At 27.5% G+C, this 18,258-nt stretch overlaps 1 protein-coding gene across 2 annotated transcripts in view; it reads left to right on the forward strand.

Moving 5' to 3' along the window:
* LOC105848542 (uncharacterized) overlaps positions 1–3,865 on the forward strand; it is a 67,240-nt gene extending 63,375 nt beyond the window's left edge. For both annotated transcript variants that reach the window (XM_065789964.1, XM_065789965.1), the window contains exon 7: positions 3,126–3,865. In XM_065789964.1, coding sequence (XP_065646036.1) covers positions 3,126–3,742 — 617 coding nt within the window. In that variant the 3' untranslated portion in view covers positions 3,743–3,865. The remainder of the gene's footprint in view (positions 1–3,125) is intronic.
* Positions 3,866–18,258: the final 14,393 nt, after the last annotated feature.

An 18,258-nucleotide genomic window follows, 5' to 3' on the forward strand; every position in this document is an offset into this window, starting at 1 on the left:
CGTGGTGGGAGTCGAACTCCGAACCTCTCGCTTACAAAGCGAACGCTCTTACCACTACACCACTACCGCATATATATATGATATAAGTATGAATAGATATATATGATATAAGTATGATTAGATATAAATGCTATAAGTATGATTAGATATAAATCCTATAAGTATGATTAGATGAAATTGATATAAGTGTGATTAGATTTTTTTTTTTTTTTTCAATATCTTCGCTTGCAACAAGGCTGCAAGCAGCCACTAATTAAAGTTGGAAGTTACTGAAAGAGAAAAAATGAAGATTGTAGAGCAAAATAACGATTGAGGGACGACTTAAAGGATGGCAAATTATATGAATCAGGAAAGCAAGATGAAGGAAGCAAATACCAAAGAGCTGATGTTCGAGGAAAAAAATTAGACGAATAAGCGTTTTTGGAGCACTTAGGAACAGTCACAGAAAAAGGATGACACTTAATTAAATGACGAGTAACACAAGAATGAATTTTAGTAGATGGCACAAGAAACACTAGCTCTTTAGAGCAGTGCCCATTATAGTGTTTGTAGAAAAGAGAAAGAGAAGCAACATTACGACGATGTGATAATTGTTGGAGGTTGGCTGCAAGAGCAGGTCCAACCATGTTTACAATGCGTTTTGGCACCCTATCCAAAAGAGAAAGGGCATCATTAGTAGAACCACCCCATATATATATTAAAGTATTCCATACAAGGCTGGATTTGAGATTTATAAAGATAGACAATAGAATCCGAAGTAAGAAAGTGACAAGCTCAATAAAGATATGCAACCTTAGCAGATACTAATTTTGCAACTGATTTGATATATGGTTTCCAAGAAAGATTGGAAGTAAGAGTTAATCCTAGAAGATGAAGAGTAGATGACTCATCGAGTACATTACCATTCATAAATATAGGAAGATCTAAATTATTGCGATAACGATTGGCTGAAAAAAATTGAGTTTTATCTGAATTAAAGTTCACCAGCCACTGTGAGCCTCATGCTGTAGCAGAAGTGAGATCCTGTAAATTATGTTAGTGTAATTTACAAATAGAGTGCTCAATGTTCTTAAAGAACAGAGCAATAATAAATTAGTAAAAAAACACTTATCTAACTTTTTTTGAAAAAAGGTAGATATGTGTTTTTTACTAATTTATATATATATATATATATATATATATATATATATATATATATATATATATATATATATATATATATATATATATATATATATATATGTAAATTATGTTAGTGTATTTTACAAATAGAGTGCTCAATGTTCTTAAAAAACAGAGCAATAATTAATTAGTAAAAAACACTTATCTAACTTTTATCTTCGACTTGAAGTTTCACCATTGCTGGATCATCAGGAAGAGTTACTAAATCTCAAAAAAAATTCAATTTATAGAAAAAAATATTTTACAGGAAGTTATAAATTATTATAAAAAATTTTTAATTACTATATTTTTTTGTTAACGGGAAGTTACAGAAAGTAATTATGAAATAATTTTCTTTGGAATGGGGATAGTTTAATTTGGTCATTTGTTTATATAATTTTTTAAGAGGTATTTATTTTCGTGCCTACATTTAGAAATTAATTCAGATTTTTTATTTAATAAATTTTCTTGATTTAAATGAGTAATTATTTCAAATTTCAAATGATGTCACATTTAACCTCTCAGAAAGTTCCTATAAGCCCTACAAAAAACCTAATGACGAATTATTGTATATTAATGTAAATTCGAACCATCCCCCTCAAATTCTAAAACAAATTCCAATTTCAATTAACAATAGGCTAAACCAAAACTCTTCTAATGAAAATATTTTCAACTCCTCTAAACGCGTTTATGAAGATGCCCTTAAAAAAAGTGGCTTTCAAAATTTCGAGCTAAAATTTGAAAAGAAAATTGCAAAAAAGCGTAATAGAAATAGAAACATAATTTGGTTCAACCCCCCGTACAGCAAAAATGTTTCAACAAATATAGGTAAAATTTTTCTAAAATTAGTAGACAAACATTTTCCTCCCTCTAATAAATTACATAAGATTTTTAACAGAAATACCATTAAAGTAAGTTATAGTTGTACAAAAAATTTAGAAAGAATTATAAAAGGCCACAACTACGCGTTAATTAATAAAAATGAACATTTAAAAGAAAAAAACACTAATTATTGTAATTGTAAACAAAAAATAGATTGCCCTCTAAATGGAAAATGCCTTTCGAAAAATGTAATTTACAAATGCATTGTTTCCTCACAAAACAACCCTGATAAACAATATATTGGCTTAACCGAGGGGGAATGGAAAAAACGTTATGCCAACCACAAACAATCGTTTAAACACAAAAAATATTCAAAAGAGACTATGCTGTCAAAACATATTTGGGATTTAAAAGAAAAAAATAAAAATTTTAATTTACAATGGTCTATTCTAAAATCTGCCCCTGCCTATAATAACATTTCCAAAAAATGTATGCTATGTTTGCAAGAAAAATTTGAAATAATTACTCATTTAAATCAAGAAAATTTATTAAATAAAAAATCTGAATTAATTTCTAAATGTAGGCACGAAAATAAATACCTCTTAAAAAATTATATAAACAAATGACCAAATTAAACTATCCCCATTCCAAAGAAAATTATTTCATAATTACTTTCTGTAACTTCCCGTTAACAAAAAAATATAGTAATTAAAAATTTTTTATAATAATTTATAACTTCCTGTAAAATATTTTTTTCTATAAATTGAATTTTTTTTGAGATTTAGTAACTCTTCCTGATGATCCAGCAATGGTGAAACTTCAAGTCGAAGATAAAAGTTAGATAAGTGTTTTTTACTAATATATATATAGATATATATATAGATAGATAGATAGATAGATAAATAAATAGATAGATATAGATATATATATAGATATTTATTATTATTATTATTATTTTATTAAAAGTCATAGTTTTATATACTTGATTTACGATTATACTATATAATAATATAAGTTTATTATTGAATTACAATTTTATATTAATAGATGTTAAAATATATAGAATATTAAAATGTATATAATATTATTATTTCGATTATTTCCATTATTATTGATTCGTTGTATTTAAATTTTTTCTTTAGATTATTTACGTAAAAGTAATGATGAAAACAAATCTTTAAACAAAAAATCTTATTACAATAGTTTATTTTTTGAATGCTTTTTTGAAAATCAATCATCATTTACTGATGAAATCAAGTCAATTGTCGATATACGAAATATGGAAATTTGGATTGACGGTTGGAAAACATTCTACAAAACTTCTTGCGAAAGTTATTTTGTAAATCATCTCATAAATTCTGGAAGAAAGTTATCAAAGTTATTTGTTGATAAAAATGTTTTAAGTGATCAAGAAAAAAATCTTTTAATTCAATGTTCAGCAAATGTTCGCTGTGTCACCTTTTATCGTATGACTAAATTTGAAAGTTGGAAACCAAAAGATAAGATTGAAGTGTTGTGGATACAAATCTCAAATTATTTAATAACGAAAACAGATTTTGAAGAAAATTTTCTTCCGTGGATTAATCTTTGTGAAGATTTATATCTTGAAGTTCACGACGAAATTGATTTTATTGAAGATATCTATGAATGGGTTTATTATTCAAATATCAAGAAGTTGTGGATCAAGTATCGTGGAAAAGATTTTCGTAACGATGAATTAAAAAATTTTATATCACGGAGAGCGTGTTTAATATCTTAAATAATAATATTTTATTTATTATAAAAATAGTATTAACAATAGTTTTAAATAACGAATAATATTTTTCATGAATTACTATATAATTAAATATGTTTTAAATACATTATTACAAAGTACAAATTATTTTTCATAATGTATTTGATTTTTAATATTTAAAAATTGTTTAGATATCATATAACTTATTTGTTATTAAATATATGAATAACAACAATAATAATAAATTAAGTGTATATATATATATATATATATATATATATATATATATATATATATATATATATATATATATATATATATATATATATATATATGTATTTTTATACTATGTATTATTTTTTTCAATAAAAATAAAACTATTAATACTAATTTTATGTTTATAGTTTTTCAAATGCTTTTTTAAATATATGTTTAAAAATATATATATATATTTTTTTTAATTATTTTTTATTATTAAGCATTTTTTTTTTTACATTTTGTTTTAACTCATAAGTTTTTAAGTTTATTGAAACATAAAAATTAAATTACTTTTCGATTAATTATATTTTTGTTGTCAACAAAATAAAATAGTTCGAATGTTTTTATAGAATTTTTCTGTAAAGTTATTCTGTTATAATATTGAAATTTCAATTGAGTAGCGTTGCCTACTTTAATATAAGATTGAATATTATATGTAGTAATGCGCTCCATTGGTGCGTCCAATTAGAATTTTAGACATAAAAAACCATTTTCTCACTTTTTTAATTGAAATCATTTTAATTTTAATTGATAATCACTGTTTTACTTGAAAATACGGCTGTTTATTATTGTAAATTTTACCATATTATATCCCTATTTACAAGTGCTAATTATAAACCGTGATTTCAAATTATATGAAATTAAATACGCTAGAATACAGTTAAATTTGTATATAACCTTGGTTTATTTGAATGTTTAAGAAATAATTAAAACTAAAAATAAACATGTAATTATTCTTAAAACTTGTTATGGAAGTATATAAATTTGCATATATACTTTTGAGTTTTTTGCTTTCGTTCAGACTATTTGTTTTTAGTATAATATTGTGTAATAGACCACAGGCCATTTAACTGTATCGATCAGTTTCATAGTGCAGACATGAGTTGTAAACGTTTTACAAATTATTGAGCGTTTTAAGGTAAAGTGATTTGATGGTTAAAATTTCTCAACTGGTAAATGCTCAGTTTTTGATATATACCCTTTTTATATTTTAATCTTATTGTGAGTTTCCATTACTTTACGTCAATTTTTTTTTCTAGTCAATTTAATGTTTGTTTATTTTACAGAAGTCCATAAACATAGAAATAATGTGTGAAAACTATTAAAAATTGTGTTCCATAATTTACGCTTCAGTTATGTTTTTGAATTCAATAAACCAAATGTTAGCAGAGTGCCAAACTTTGTATCGGCTTGTTAATTTAAGTGGTAATCCTTTGCGTATTGAAAGTTTACAAAAAAAAGTGCGAATGCAAGTTTATGTATAAAAGGATTATTTTTTATAAAAGGCCAGTTACTACAGTTACAGTTGCCAGTAGAAACAGTTACTAGCAGTTACTACAGTTACTAGCAGAAACAAGTAATCTGACGCCGATTGAAAAAGATGATCTGGTCTATCAAAAATACTTAACATCAGAGCTAGAATGTCCAGTAACAAAAGTAACAGTTATAGTCCCAATTGTAACAGGAATTATTATAAAAAGAATCCACACAGTACCAATTTTTAAAATTTGTTAAAAGACAAAAAATTACTTGAACGAAATTTAACAATAATTGAAGTGAACAAAGTAAAATTATCACTCTTACTCACTCTATCTTTTCTCCACTGTTTTTTTCCCCAAATCTTTTATTCATTTATATTTAGTTACCAAAAGTATATTTTGTACGCCAACAATCAAAAAAGAAACTTATTCGATTACATCTCTTATGAACCCTTTGTTTTCAAGCTGTACAAATAATAAATTTTGCTTCAGCATTTGCTGCCCTCTATCCTCTACTGTTTTACTTTAATTTTATCTTTTCAACACTAAATTCTTTGTTAAAAATCTTCCTTGCAGTCATCCAGTTGTAACATTTTACTTAAAGTAATCGATAAATTTAATATATTTTATTCAAATAAGAAAATTACTAAATAACAAATCCTTTACCCCAAAAGGTTTAATGATTTTCGAAAGTTAAGCTCCAAGTTAGTGGGGGAAAACACTATACTTATATGATATGTATCATAATTATGATATTTTTTGTTTCTTATATTATTTTGTAGCATTTTTTTTAAGAATATGTCTGATGATTTGCAATAGTTGCACACTGACTGTCATTTGGATACCGATGAATAAAAATGACTTCAGAACATCAACAATCAAAGATGTCTGCTGTTTTAATAAGTATTAGTAATGATAATTATATGATATGAGTAATAATAAATTAGTATATTTAACTATAATAATAATGATAAAAAGTCAGTGACTTGTGTGAGTATAAATGTAATCCTTTTAAACGGTTACTAATATAATGGTTGGTAAAGATTATAAAACACATTTAGAATACTGTGAGAAAATACATTTTTTTATCTAAAAAATGTTAACCAAAACTAATTAAAATTTTGTAATATATTAAAATATAAACATAATATGATGTGTAAAACTCGACAATAACAGTTTAATTTAACATTTTTTACAGCTCCTATTCAAACAAAATACTAGATCACTTATTGAGGTGCTTAAAGAAGTTGTTTTAACAAAGATTTAAAATGTTTGATTTTGCGATACAACCGTGAAAGCTCACGATACATGATTAAAAAATTCTTTGATATGTTTTGTAAAAATATAAATAAAAATAAAAGTGTAATTTTAATGGTTGTTTCATTTGTTGAAAAGTTTAAAAGCAGTTTTGCAATATTTGTATTATTGGTTCTCGTACGGGTTAAACCTCATGGTTCTGCATGTAAACCAAAGCCAAATCCGGCGGGTTTCCGGAGAGTTTCTCATATAGATTCTTGTAAATCTATATGGGATACTTACATTTTATAGCACAGTCGTTGGGACCCATACAAAATACACGGCAGGCTAACCCATATGAGTCCCAGATGAAAACTGCTGTCGAAATTAGGCAGGATCCAAGAGAGCATCCCAAATGGGTCCTAGCTAACGACCCAAAGAGTAACTGTATCTATGTTGGCTGAGTAGTTTTTTAGTAATACCTTAAGTCATAAAATGGTTGCTAAGCTTTTTTTTTTTTTTTTAGAAAACTTGTTGATATAAGTATAGTGTTCTGTAATAATGAGAAAATATGATAAAAATATCAATTCAGTTTTAAATATTTTGTATTCCCGTGTAATGTGGTGAGATGAGAATTATTTGGTGGTTAAAATAAAAAGTAGGAACATGGAATATGGAGAGTACATAACAGCTACGTAATTTTTTTGTTATTATTCGTTAATAACATATTGTTTTGAACTAAATAATACAAAAATTTCTATAAAATGCTATAAAAATGGTTTGCGCAACATCTAAGTCTTGCGGAAGCAAAAGATGCAGAATTATCTTGTTATGTTGCCACGCAAAGAAGTTGTCAACGAAATGCAACTGTTTGAGTGATTTGATGAGTGTATCATGCAATTGTTCAATGATTTAGATTGAAGCAGGAGTCACCATTAAATGATTTAGGAATCTAGCGCTAACTCTGACCAGGGCAAAGAAATGTACTGAACTTCGTAAAGTTTACTGTTGGCTAACTTTACTGCTGCTTGTGAAACTAAACGCTGTTTGTATATAAACCAAGTTTAAAGTGTTCAGATTAATGTGACTAAAAAAAGGGGGAGAACACTGATTCTGCTGCTGACAACAGATGTTTACAAAAATGGTGTACTACAATGTTTACAATGAGGGACTACGACTATGTTTATAATGATGATAATGACAAATACGAAGCAGACATATTAAAAGACTTATATTACAATAAAATCGAAGTCTATTTGCAAATAATTTTAACACTTATGCTTACAATTAATTTTAAACGCTTTTTTGTAGAAAATCAGATTGTAAAATATTATTTTACTACCTAAATAGACAGTAAATCAATAAAATCAATATTTTTTAAGCGATAGCAACAAGTTAATACGATACCTTCGTTTAATACTTAAAAAGAATTTTTTTTTTTGTCTTCAACCCATTTTAAATTAAAATTTCAATGGCGTTATGGGAAAAAGTTATTTTTTTTTTACATAGCACAACAAGAAAAAATCAATAGATCGTTTTGAAGGTTTTTCGAAGCTCGATAAGTCAAAAACTTTGGGTTTTTGACTTATCGAGTAGCGGGTCGATAAGTCAAAAACTTTGGGTTTTTGACTTATCGAGTAGCGGGTCTTTGAATTGAGAAATTTTTATATACAGTCGTATGACAATTTATTATGGCCACCTACATTTTTCTAGAAACTCTAAAAAAATTGTGATTTTCCATCAGTTTTTACAATTTTATCTACCAAAGACGTATTCTAATAAAAAATCAGGTTGTGTGTTAATAAAAAATTACCATTTTATAAGAATAAATACACTTTAATAAAAAATATTCATATAATATCTTAGTTACAATCAATATTTTGTAACCCCCCCCCCCTTTTGCATCGATTACTGCCTGTACCCCTTTAGGCATGCTTTTTATGCAGTTTTCTGCCATTTCCTGCAATCTTGCATTGTGGTTCCAATGTTTTATAATACTTTCTATTAGAACCACCTTGTTTGTAATATTTTCCTTGGCCACCTCCTATTTTAATAGCTCCCAAACATTTACTTTAGGATTGAGATCCTGCGAATTTCCCGGCCAGTCCAACAAAGGAATATTTTTATCTTTCAAAAAGATTTTGATAGACTTAGCCGTATGGCATGGTGCTCCATCTTGCATGAATGTTTTGTTTTCCTCTGGACCAAACCATTCCGTCAATTGGGGTAACAATCTTTGTTCCAGGACATTTTTATACTGCACTTGGTTCATTATCCCTTGAACAATGTACAGCCTTCCCATTCCTTTCCCACAAATGAACGACCAAATCATCACCGAGGTTGGATGTTTGACGGTTTGAATAATACAGCTACTTAAATATTTCTCTCCAACCTTCCTTTTCACGTATTGTGCTTTTTTTGATAAGACTTGGAACGTGCTCTCATCACTAAAGCAAACCTAAAAATATTATACGATGGTTCATTGACCACAATGCATGGATTATCTAAAAAATTTAAAGTATTATTTAATAAAATAATCTGTTATACCGTTTTCAAATCGTCTTCAGTCCAATTTCTATATTTTTTTGTCCATTCTAATCACTTCTCCATCATTTTTGGCGTTAATTTTGGCTTTTTAGCCGGACGTCTTGAGCTGTAGCCAAGATCGTGTAGACGACGCTGAACCGTTCTCTTGGACATCTTAATACCAGAGCTCTCCAACTTCTCAGTGATATCATCATTTGATGCTAGCCTATCTTCCAATACTATTTTGGTAAGAATTCTTTCACCTCGTGGAGTAAGAATTCTTTTTTTACCACAGTTCCCAGTCCTTTTTGGAGTCAGGTTTTCCATGTTGACAATTTTTTTTTGGATATTCTGCACTGACACTCTAGAAACATTACATCTTCTGGCGATTCCTCTTTGGGAAAAACCAGTATTTGTAAGAAGTGCTTGGATTTCACTTTTTTTTTCTAGAGATAAGTCCTTTTTTTTGCCCATTTCTAAAAAAATAACCAATTTTAGTACGAAAATTTCTATTATTACTTAAAATAATTTTAATCACAAAATACTGAGTCAAATAAAAATATTTTTATGTTAATTTATGTAATGTAATATTCTTAAAGTAATATTAGTCGATTTGAGTACTTACTTTAATGATAACTTTGAAAAATATACCAAAACTAACAGAGAGTATTCACCACGTGCACTGTAAGAATAGCGGTCTCAAGATGGCGTCACACAAAATGGCTGTCAAAAATGACAGTGTTTACACCAGCATAAAATTTTAAATAATTTTGTCAACGTATAACTATATTGTATGCATCCAAATAAATTAAATTATATAATTTTGAACTATAATGCCAAGAAAACAAAAGATAAGCAAGGTATGTTAAAATTTATTGGGTGGCCATAATAAATTGTCATACGACTGTAAGTATCACCACAACCAAAAACGCTCATTAACGTTGAACTTTTTTTAGATCTCATGAAAGTTAACTTTAAAGCATCTTTTTATATTATGACCCACGGTCTACAATATTTCAATTTAGATTTTTATTTTTTTATTTTTTGTTAATTCACCTCCCCAAGGCCGAGAAGGCCACTACAGACGAAGAGGCTACTTAATTGTGGCTAATACCCTCTCTCAACTCTATAATTCCGAAACACGAACCTTGACGAACCAGGCCGCTGCGCGGAGAAACAAGTTGAGCGCGGTACTACCAGGGGCGTGGTGGGGATCGAACTCGGAACCTCTCGCTTATAAAGCGAGTGCTCTACCACAACACCACTACCGCGATTATAGTAATGTAATATTAATGACATTATAAAGAAGGTAAAAGTAAATACTGTTTAACTTTTAGTATATATCTAGTTTTGACAAACAAGTTTTTAAAAGAATCGACATGAGCAATCGACATGCGCAACAGCTTTCTAACAATAGTGGAGGGAATAAGAGTAAAAGTTGTTCAAATTGTGATACATAAAACTTGGCGAAATTGCTTTCAAAAACAAATTGATAGGGAAAAAGACCCCATTCATAAATGTCTTTGATTTTGAGTTACTTTAATTTTTAGATAAATGGACTTAAAGGACTATATGGATGGTTAAGCGCCAAACCAGCCTATACAACAAAGCGCCAAACCAGCCTAAACAACAAAGTTGAAAAAAATTAGTTTATGTTAAAAATGATTTATGTAGTGTTTCTTTGCAAATACCAAAATACTACAATTAAAATTTTTAAGTGCACTGAGCTGCAATTACTTTAAATTTTTTCAGTTTAGTGGCTTTTGTTAAAGACTTTTAAACTTTGCGTTAAATTATCTCACTTAAAAATATTCGTTGTATAGGCTGGTTTGGCGCTAAGTCATCAATATCAAAAAGTGTAAAATCAGCTTTAAATAAAAGCGTAAATGTTACACGTGGTCATACTGTAAAGGTTTTATAAAAAAACACAACTAAATAGTAATAAAAAAACGACGATGTGCTTGGTTTTTGTTAATAAGTTTGTAAATGTATCTTTCATGAATCTTTAGGGGAAGCTCGTGTAGCTAGGGCCGGATTTTTTCAATTACCCAAATCAAGGCTCCAGGCTTGTTTAAAAATGGTGAAACTGATATGATCATATCTTTATACTAATTAGTTTGTATTAATACAGGTATAATGACTTAAAATTTAAAGGTCCGTCATGTAGAAGGGTTTAAAAATTAGTGGCCCTAGGTACAATAAGCTTATTTCTAATTGTACTTAGGACCACCAGCTATTGTACCTAGGGCCGCTCTCTATAAATTAGAATTAACTCCATAATTAATAGACTACAAAGATAATCACTAATGACACTACGGTGAATTTAAACTTAATTATACAGTTTTTTAAATTATGGGAAAAAGTCGACGAGCTATTTCAAACGCTAAATTTATCATAACCATTTTAGATGGTATGCTAAACAAGTCATCTTCCATATCACTTTTAAAGATTGTGGGTTATGTAAAAATCTTAGTAAACCAACAAGATCTTTTTTTCTTCTTTGACAGATTTTTTCAATTAAAGCATTTTTAAGATCTTTTGCAAGGTAGCAACTTAAAAACTGCTTTTTTAACTTTAATAAATCTTTGAATCGATTCCAACGAGTTTTTGAATCCAAAATTATCACTAGCTCTTGTTCAAATTCATTTTTAGAATAAAAAACTTTAAAGAACCCATTTTTAAAGGAGATCTTTTAAAAGTTACAACTATTTTTCGAACTTTACTCAGAACTTTATGAAGCTCAGGAACATGATCAGGAGCTTGGTCACTAATTTCAATTTGTTGATATCATCATCATCGTCATCACCAAAAACATCATCTTCAATATCTTTGTCATTTGTACTTAAATTATTATTTTTAAATTTCTTTTATAAATTACATCAACTACAGCTAAATCTATTGCATGTGCAAAACAAAGTTGATATTCAGAAAGCGAAGTATTTCCTGATTTTTCCATAACAGAAGCACCATCAGTTGTTGCAAACTACATCATTTGTAAGACTTACATTAAACATGTTTAACTTTTTATGAGTAGTTCTAGGCAATCATTGGAATTGTGCGATCCTAACATTCGCTCTAATCCAAGATTAATAAAGCCTTTATTAAAGTGAAGATTTATATTCATAAATCTTCTGCCATGTTTTGAATATTCATCCAAATCTATACTGAGCATGCACTTTTCTTCTTTTATTTCGAGATTTTATTTTAATTTTCTTTCTTTTATTTTCTTTGACTATTACCATATAATATTTATATTTCAGATTCATGACATCTGTTTTCGATATAGGTAAAGTAAAGCCTTTATCACGAAGCAACTCACAAACTTGATCCGATTCAGTTATTTCATTTATAGAAAACCCATCAATAGCAGCAAAACAAGCCAATCGTTCTCCCAATGAAATTTTTTTTGTCATTGAATCGATTGTTAATTGAACACAACGTTTTTTATTTGATGGTTCTTCTTCTTTATTTAAAATTATATTATGGATTTTTTTCTAAATGCCTTTTCAATCCAACAGTGAAACCACCTTTGCATAGTAATATTTTTGGACAATGTTTGCATAGTGCCTCGTCTGCTTTTTTAAGATCAAAATAACTCCAAACCTTCGAAGTTTTAAGATTTAAGGACATTTTTTAAAAATATCTAATGCGTTGCGATAAAATTCAATAAGTAAACAATAAAAACAAGCAATATGGTCCGGAAAACAAAAAATTCTGACTTTGGCGGGAAAGTTAAAAATATGTGTGTACAAAAATACCGGGATCCCGGAAAAAATTTCCCGGTTTTCCGGGAAATTGGATTAAAATTTTTCCAAAGAATTTCCCAGGAACAAATTACCGGGAAGAATCACTAATGCACACAACTCAAAATTTTGTCGTTAAGTTTGACAGAGGAGAATTCAACGACATGACTGCATTCAAGTCGTTTTCTAATAAAAAACGAGGTAAAAGACCTATTAACGCTCAAATAAAAAATATTATTGAATTATGCGTGCAAGAAAACAATCTTTGTACGCAAGAAGCAATAAAAGAAAATCTTTCTGCAGCTCGCTTCAATATGTCTCAGCCTACTATTTAAAAAAAACTCAAACGCTTGGATTTATTAAAAAAGCGTGTTTAGCATGTGCCAGAAGAACAAAACTTAATACGAGTTATTTATGCATCCTTTGCATTTCCAAGCAAAGTTAACGGAATTTCAAATAAAAAACATTTATTTGGATGAAAATGGATTTAATGTGTACACTAGCAGCACATATGGTTTTTCGCTAAGAGGCGCGCCAGCAATTTTACAGTCGTCCTCAAATTGTGACAAGAAGGTTACTTTGATTTGTGCTGTTTTAACAATTGGAGTGCTGCCTTATGAAATAAAAACTGGAGTCTGGAATGCAGATTCGTTTTATGCTTTCATTACTACACTGAAAGTACAAAATGAATCTGCATTTATTTTGTATTTTCATTGTAGTAATAAAAGAGGTGTGATAGCTGTTAAGTATATGTCAGCATACACGCCACAGCTTAATCCAACAGAAGAATTTTTTCTTCTTCTTTAATGCATACTTTCAAACAGAGAGAAAGGCATCGAAATACAGTTGGGGTATTCAGGAAACTTAAAAAAATTATGGATACTACAGAGTTTAACTTAATTCCATTTTACAACCATATGCGTAGTTACATAAACCCAGCGCTGGTTCGGCAACCAATTTTTAAATAAATAGCAGTGGCAACAACCTAATTTATATTTTAAATAAATCTATATAAACACATAAAAGCCTATTTATTGTTTATATAAAATCATATAGAGATTTTATGGGTAGTTGACTCGCATATAAACGTGCATATAAGAATGAATAAACACGCATATAAGAATGAATAAATGCGCATATAAGAATGAATGAATGCGCATAAAAGAATGAATAAACACGCTTCAAAAAATGAATAGATGCGCATATAAAAATGAATAACCCTGAAAGTAAACAACGTTATTTAAATGAAAATTTTGAACAAAAGTAATTAAGAAAAATAACAAATTTTTGGACTTTTTTTTTTTTGTTGACCAGAAAAATCTTTTTGAAAAACAATAAATTATTATTGTGTTGATAAAACAAATTTCTTCAAGTTTCAATAAACTTATAAAAAATATGGCTTAATATCTTAAAACATAGTAATAATATTTAAAAAGAAATAAATTATATAAAATGGTATTTTTATTATTTATAAAGTAAACTTTTTTTTTTTTTTTTTTGTATTATAGTAACAAATAATTATTAAACATACACAAAACAAAAGTTAAATAGTTAAACAAAAAGTTTACCAATCATCACAGTTACATTTCATTTGTAGTAATCATCACAGTTACATTTCATTTGTAGTAATCATCACAGTTACATTTCATTTGTAGTAACCATCACAGTTACATTTCATTTGTTGTAATCATCACAGTTACATTTTATTTATTGTAATAGCGGTGAAGGTGAAGATCTTTAACAAAAGCGATTAATCCATGGAAGGAAATGTTTTTTCAAATCTTTATAAATCTATAAAAATCTTTCTTCGTTATTAAATAAAGAATTCACATTATTTAATAACGAAGAAAGATTTTTATATTATATATCGTCAAATGTTGGATTTTATTTTTCGATTTCCATCTTTCGAATTTAAATGAAAGATTAAAGTACACCATTAGAACTTTAGTCGAACATTGAATTAAAGGTTTTGTCTTGACAAAGCATAAAATTCATCATTAGCAGTTTCTGTGACGTCATTGCTAGCTTTGCATAACCTTTGAATATAATCAAACTCAATTAAATTAATTATCCTACGATAGTAAATTTGAAAATGTATACAAAATTATTATATATTTATAGTTATTAAAAAAAAAAGTTTTATAAAAAATCTTTTTTTATAAACTTATTTATAATTTTATACAGCAAGCAAATACAAGAAATAAAATATAGAAACTTTTGTAATTTTATTATAAAAAATTTATTTTAATCAAGTTACAACAGTTTCAACATTGAGAAAAATAATTCACCTAATTCACCTGTCACTAGTTCTTCTAAAATCCGTTTTCACCTATCTATTCACTAACTTACCTATCTGTTCACTAATTCACCTATCTGATTCAGTTTTTTATAATCTTGCTTGACCAAATAATCTTTATATCATTGATAAGAATCTTTTCAATATTTTATTAAGTTACCTGTTATTTTATTAAGTTACCTGTTATTGGAAATTGTACAACTCCTTTTACTTCATTAAGTTAATCTTGTAACAAAAAGTTTTTCCAATATATCAAACTTTATATCACAAACTGCACGTTAATTTAACCAGCAGAAAAATAGTTAAAACACATGAAAGACAAACCTTTTTTTAGGAACTCAAATCTAAATTCAATGCAATAAAAGTTTCATCCTTAAATTTGGTACCGTTAGCTTTTATAAGTATTACTTGATGAAGTTTTATTATATGATCAAAAAGACCAAATCAAAAAGCCTGTGTATCAAATTGCCTTCATGCAATTTGATCCACCAAACGCATTATTTAGAAACAAAAATATTTAAATAAGTTTTATATTATATAGTGTAACGTTTTTTAATTTTTGTTGATTTATGTTTACAGTATAGACTAAGCTTGGTGATAGGCCAATTATGTCTTGCCCCTGCTATTTGTATTTATATTATGGTTTACGACATTTATATATTTATATAGCAATAAAAAAATAATAATAATAAAAATACAATATATTAAATATATAAAATTTGATTAGTTATAGATGTTACTATTGTATGAACAAAAAATTTCGTTTCGATAACCTATAGGTAACCTAAATTATTCATAAAACCTAAATTGATAAAAAAACAAATTTTTTATTGTTACTATAATATTATCGATTAGTAATCAAATTTTAAGTATTTAATATATTGTTTGTGATTTTTTAAAGTAAATAAAACTTACAGCTATCCAAAGTTTACTCTTTTTTAATATTTTTAAAACCAAGCGCACTTGTTTAATTCAACTTTCTTTCGATGATAAATGCAAAAGAGGAAATCTAAAGGAAGGTTGAAAGTTTATAGAACTTTATTTTAGATCATAACAAATAATTGACTTTAAAACAATAGCACACACCCATTTTATTGACAAATTTATTTTGAATTTCTCTCATATTACATCTTTAGCTGCGATTTACGCTCAAAATTCTCAAAGAAAGTTCCGGAAATATACAAAATACCCGAGATATTCAAAATTAAGTAAATAATAGTTTTATAAATAAAGTTTTGTTAATATTTTGAAATCCAACTTAATTTAAAGATTATTTTTTATAAAAAAAATTTTATTAAATTCAAATTTTTTTTTTTTTTAAGTTTTTACATGATGTGATAGTAAATAAATCTCTTTCACAAACACTTACAAGGTTTCTGAAAAAAGATCGTAATGATCTTATTATCAGAACCTTTTACAAGCGTTTGTATACAAATTATATAAAAACATAATCAACAAAATAAAACTTAATTTACAATAAAAGTTCTATACAAAATATAAAAATACAAATAAATATGCCTGACTACATCATCCATTACGATAATTAAATTTTACAGTTTATATTTGAAAATGGGAAAGTAAAAGGCATATCGAAATCGGACAAAACAATTTTATAGGGTGCACGATATGTAATACAAAATTGATTAACATTGGTTCGACAAAAGTATTTATAAATAAAATTATTATTTCTAAATGTATGTTTATTTATTGGTTTTAAACAAAAGAGATCTTTGAAAATGGGTAAAGATAAGTCATTTTTCCACATCTACATAAAGCATAAAACATTAAAAACACTAAGCTCATAAATATTGAGAACTTTCATTTCAATAAAAAATGGTTTCGAATGAGTGTATCGGTAAGCAAAAGTTATTATACGGATTTCTGCGGATCGCTGACGGATCGCATCCGACATGTTTCTGACGACAATAAAGGTATAACTATGAATAAATGAATAATAAAATTGAGTTAGACTTTTTTTACATAATTATATTCTGGCTTTATATAAATTTCCAATATTTATAATAGATATTGCCAATAGAAATTGCCAATAGAGTCAATATATATATATATATATATATATATATATATATATATATATATATATATATATATATATATATATATATTTTAATACTGCTATTTAGGTGCCCCAAGAAGCCCTAATGGTCTTGTCAATGAGCACCGTGGAAAGGCATTTAACCAGGAAGTTCACGACTCCTCCCTTACCGCGACGCAAAAATATGTCCAAAGCTCGTTTCGAACCTAGATCTCTTGCTTATAAAGCTAGCGCTCTAACCACTGCGCCACGGCCACATGTGCGTTTCGTGCCACGGCACCAGCATGGGCTTTCCATAAAGTGTTTTCATCAAGAAAAACGCCTAAGAACTTTGTTACATTATTTCAGCATCAATAAAAATTTTAGGCAAACTTCGAGGTAAATAAGCTTTTTTTGAAACTGGGTGAAAAAGAAACCAATTTGTTTTTTTAATGTTTTTTTTAATGTAATTTTTTTAATAAGTTTGGTTGCATTTAAACTATTTTAATGTACTCTTAAGTTCATCATTCATAGTATATAAAAATTTGTAAATGTCATTATCAGAAAAGAATAAGCTAGTTTCATTAGCAAACATGATACTCATTAAATTTGAGCCTTTATTTAAGTCGTTTATGTAAATCAAGAACAATAGTGGTCCCAAAATGGAACCTTGTGGAACGCCAGATGAATGGCTTAGAAATTTATTTGGATAATCATTATTATTGAAAACAAATTGTTTACGTTTGTATAGATAACTTTTGAACCATTTTATAACTTTGCAATTTATTATATAATATTTTAGCTTGTGTAGTAAAATTTCAAAATCGACAGTATCGAATGCTTTTTAAAGGTCGCTGAAAACATCTAATATATATTTAGACTTTTCATAAGAATTAGTGATTTCACGTACAAATTGGATAACTGCATGTTCTGAAAAACTCCTTGGCCGATAGATGCTCCATAGACTTTAAGTAGGATCTTTCAAGAACTCAAAACATTCTATGACTATATTATCGTTTATGTCATCTGCTCAAGTTTATTTTTTTAATAAGATTTGAAAGCTTTTTCAAACTCTTGAAAAGATAGTTTAGAAAATAATTTGGTGGTACCAATGCAATTATCTACCTGTCCTTAAAATCTCTCAATGTAGCATTTGTATAAGGAATTTTGTTTGCTAGTTTGGGACC

The sequence above is a fragment of the Hydra vulgaris genome, chromosome 02 (assembly GCF_038396675.1).
Source record: "Hydra vulgaris chromosome 02, alternate assembly HydraT2T_AEP".
NCBI lineage: Eukaryota > Metazoa > Cnidaria > Hydrozoa > Anthoathecata > Hydridae > Hydra > Hydra vulgaris.